This window comes from Adiantum capillus-veneris, chromosome 19 (assembly GCF_014529385.1).
Source record: "Adiantum capillus-veneris isolate H3 chromosome 19, ASM1452938v2, whole genome shotgun sequence".
Lineage (NCBI taxonomy): Eukaryota > Viridiplantae > Streptophyta > Polypodiopsida > Polypodiales > Pteridaceae > Adiantum > Adiantum capillus-veneris.
Window position 1 is genome coordinate 114,913,741 of NC_140949.1, and position 3,945 is coordinate 114,917,685.

Consider the following 3,945-nt stretch of genomic DNA (forward strand, 5'->3'; position numbering starts at 1 on the left):
CTTCTGTCCATTAGCAAATCTCTTCCATCTATGCATCTGACTCTCATGAACGCTCCGTAAGTCCTGCCTACAGTTTGTGAAGTGTGTGTAAATTATTTTTCATATTTTCAAATTATTTTTTTTTGTGCCAGGCTCCTTTGTAACTTTTGAAGGGCTTGCTACTTGCCCTTTCCATTCGGCACATCCTCTCTCTTCTCTCTCACTCTAAAGGCCCCAATCTTCACATTCCTTCCTAGCAAAATATTTCTTGCACCTTCTCTTTCTGTCCATTTAGCAAATCTTTTTCTCTCATGATTGCATCTCTCTAGACTTTCGTCTCCGGGAGTCCGGCCTTGGTCCCTTTGGTTCTCTTCCCTTTCGTCCTCTCGTCGGGACTTTGTTGTGTGAAGTGTGTGTGCAATACACATTGAATAGCAAAATGATGGTCGCTGCCATTGTTGTGCTCTTTGTGGTTGTCTTCTTCATCCTCATCCTCCATATCTATGCAAAATGGTTCTGGCGTCGCACCCCCAACCGCCGCCATGGTTCCTGGCGGCGCCGTAGCCGCCTCCATTTTACCGGCGAGGAGCCTCACGCCGCAAATCGCTCTGTCGGCCTTGACAAATCCATCATCGAAGCTCTCCCCATCTTCTCCTACAAAATCCCCTCCAGTGAAGAGGAGCCTCTCCTTGAATGTGCCGTCTGCCTTTGTGAATTTGAGGAAAATGAGAAGGGCAGGTTACTCCCCTCTTGCAAGCATAGCTTCCACAGCGAGTGCATCGACATGTGGTTTCATTCACATACAACATGTCCGCTTTGCCGGACCGTCGTTGCAATCATATATGAGGAGAATCCTGCGGAAACACCAGACCAAAGCATCTCTGCGGATGGGTCAACTTCACCCTTACCGCTTTTGCAGCACGGATCCAGTTCGCACATGCATTCTTCACACAATGACAGTACATTGCCTCCCACTCAGTCCTACCCCAACAATATGCTTTTCTGGGGAGACCATAACCATGTGAGTTCTCAATTAAGCTCTCCGGGGTTAGGAACAGGTGGCTCGGCATCAACTCGCTCTCTTCCGCAGATAATGATAGAAATTCCGAGGCGTGCAGAAGGCCTTGCGACACCAAGGTGCTTGTCGTTGAGCTTGTCTAGGTGCCCATCTGTGGAGGCCGATGAAGCATGTTCTTCTCAACCTTTGAAATCCCCAAGCATTCGCATGTCAATCAGGAGGCTGCTAAGCAGAGAAAGGAGCCGAGGGAGGATGAGAGTATCGCCATCAGTCGGCGGCGGCCAGGCCGGGCAAGGGGATGGACAGCATGAGGAGGAAGCTGCACTCACGAGCCAGCAAGCTGTGTGAGGTGAGGGGGCCATTTCCAAAACTCAATTAAAGGTCATAGCAACCAGCTATAGGTAGTTGGATTGAAGTAAGTGGAGTATAGGAAAAAGGAAAGCCAGTGTTAACTTGAAAATGCATATACATGTTTCTACCCATTGTTGCAATTGTATGAAAATCTACACAAGCATTCATAAAGGCTAAGCAAGTGAAGGTCAATGCGCAAGGAGAGGCGCATCACTGCCTCGTGCAAATGCTCAAGATTGGGTCAAGCATAGTATTGGAAGGATTTGAAGTTCTCTTATCTTCTTGATCCTATGCATATATTCAAGAATGTAGGTCTCAACATGATTCATAAGCATTGTTAATAAGACTTAACACGTCAATCTGGTACTCGGGAAGGCAACTTTCGGGGAGAGGCTCTGTACATGGCATGGATTGCAATTGCGGCTACTATTTGCAGCTAGCTACAGCAACATATCAGATTGTTTGCTTACCACAAACGCATAATATGGAACAATAATAAAGTGATCTATGTATTGTATTTGCTGAAGACTGTGCAAGGCCTTGGCAATTAATTTGCACCACCAATTTGTACAAATTTTTTCTCTTTTCCAGTGTAAAATCTTCTTAGACACATTGCACCTGATAAGTGTGCAATTTGTCGGTTTTGTGCTTCCCATTTTTCAATAGCTGAGTTGCTATGAAATGCCTTCTCATTGGCAGCTTTTGAAGGCTTATGCAGTGTACGTTGATGTGTTTGAAAAGGCGCTTCCTATGGAGGAACCTCATGTTCTGTGTTTTAATTGATTGACATCTTCTTTGAGTTTGTCCCAAAAAATGCTATGTTCAGGAGGACCTATACATGCAAACTTGGGATACAGACATTCAAATGGATCTAGCCTAGGCAGTTTTGGGGGAAAATTACTCCACTCCATGATATTCAAAAGTTGAGCAATTTTTATGCACCTCTACACGATCTTTCTAACATTCTACGTGGGGATCTTTCCCGCTTCTCTTGATCTCAATCAACATTCCTGATCTCGAAGTGGCACAATTGTAAATTGAGACCATAGTTACAGGGACTGCATATCCATAACAAGGAATGACATTTCATGCCCATTGCCATTTGTTCCGGCCCGTTCTGATTTCCTGGTCCGAGTAACTATGATATAGACACATTTGTCTCCTTGGGGACACCTCAACTATTGTTCCCTGTCATAATTAGTGCATGCAGCTGATGGATCATTACCAGGAATCGGCTGCTGCCACCTCAAATCCATGATTGCCCAACCTCATCAGAGATAATTAGGCTATCATAGCAGCAATGTCCGAAACAGCACAAAATCAGAAAGAAGATTATACAATTATCTCTAAGTTGCTAGATCAGCCAGTAGGTGATGGGAAGGTTAGAGAAACCATTGAAAAGCTAGTCCTTAGGTAAGTGGAACTTCATTCACTATGGCCTGCCCAATAAAGAGACCATCGGGCAAGCCTTTGCTCTGTCAAAGCACACAAAAGTTGGGAAGTTTTCCAGGTGATAAAGTTGACGGGAAATTGACAGCCCATCAAAACATAATAGAAATATTAAAATAACAAAAATAAGTTAATTTTATCATATTTTCAATCATTTTCTGCAGGCTTCAATTGAACTTTGTAGCTTGCTTGTCCTCCCAAGATCCCATCTCTCTCTCTCTCTCTCTCTCTCTCTAGCCATCTTCACTCCTTCCTAGCAAATTCTGCATGTAGAGACCTTCTCTTGCTCTCATGATTTCATCTCTCTAGGCTCGTCTCCGGAGTCCGGCCTGTCCCGTGGCTCTCCCTTGTCCTCTCGTCTAACTTTGTGTGTGTGTGTGTGTGTGTGTGTGTGTGTGTGTGTGTGCGCGCGCGCGCGTGCGCACGCCCACACACACACTCACATCTCTGACCATCCTCTAATAGCCCGATAGACATCAAACTCTCTGTCTATTTGGGTACATGTCTGACATCCTACAACATAAACTCCGTGCCATTATACATACAAAGTTTTATGGCTCCAATACCGCATATATCAAGATCATAAGAATTTCCCAACGTCATTGTACCATGTGTAACAGTATATGTGGAGAACCACTCCTTATGAGGAGTCGGATGAAAGCTAGCACTACTGTTCAATTCTATGCATAACACTCGTCAAGAGCTAACAAGTTCTCTTTTCATAACACTCGTCGAGTTCTCTTTTCTCTCACGCAATGGCACTATCAAAAGGTTATGCAGACTCAATGATTAGCCACAGTCTCAAAAAGGGCTCTTCCGGTTTGAGTTTCAAAAACGATCGAAAATCACCTAAAAATGGATCCACGTGGTGTACAATAGCCCGTATTTGCAACTCAACATACAAGTGTAATTGTGCACAAACAGGCGTCAAGAACTGTTGCATGCTTTTCTACAATGTGGGTGTCTCTTGAGTTCTCTCTCTCTCTCTCTCTCTCTCTCTCTCTCTCTCTCTCTCTCTCTCTCTCTCTCTCTCTACCCCATTGAGAAGAACGCGCTCTGCGCAGTGACGACCCAGCCTGGCTGAAACAGATTGCACTCCCTGGTTCTGCGTGGCCGTTGCACACAGCCCCCTGCACCTATTTGGACCT

At 45.0% G+C, this 3,945-nt stretch overlaps 1 protein-coding gene across 1 annotated transcript; it reads left to right on the top strand.

Annotated features, from left to right (window-relative positions):
• Positions 1-401: 401 nt before the first annotated feature.
• Positions 402-1,998, top strand: LOC147434697 (RING-H2 finger protein ATL5-like). The gene has a single exon (XM_086490015.1). The coding sequence runs from the start codon at positions 419-421 to the stop codon at positions 1,343-1,345; it is 927 nt and encodes a 308-aa protein (XP_086346141.1). The 5' UTR covers positions 402-418; the 3' UTR covers positions 1,346-1,998.
• The last annotated feature ends 1,947 nt before the right edge of the window (positions 1,999-3,945 follow it).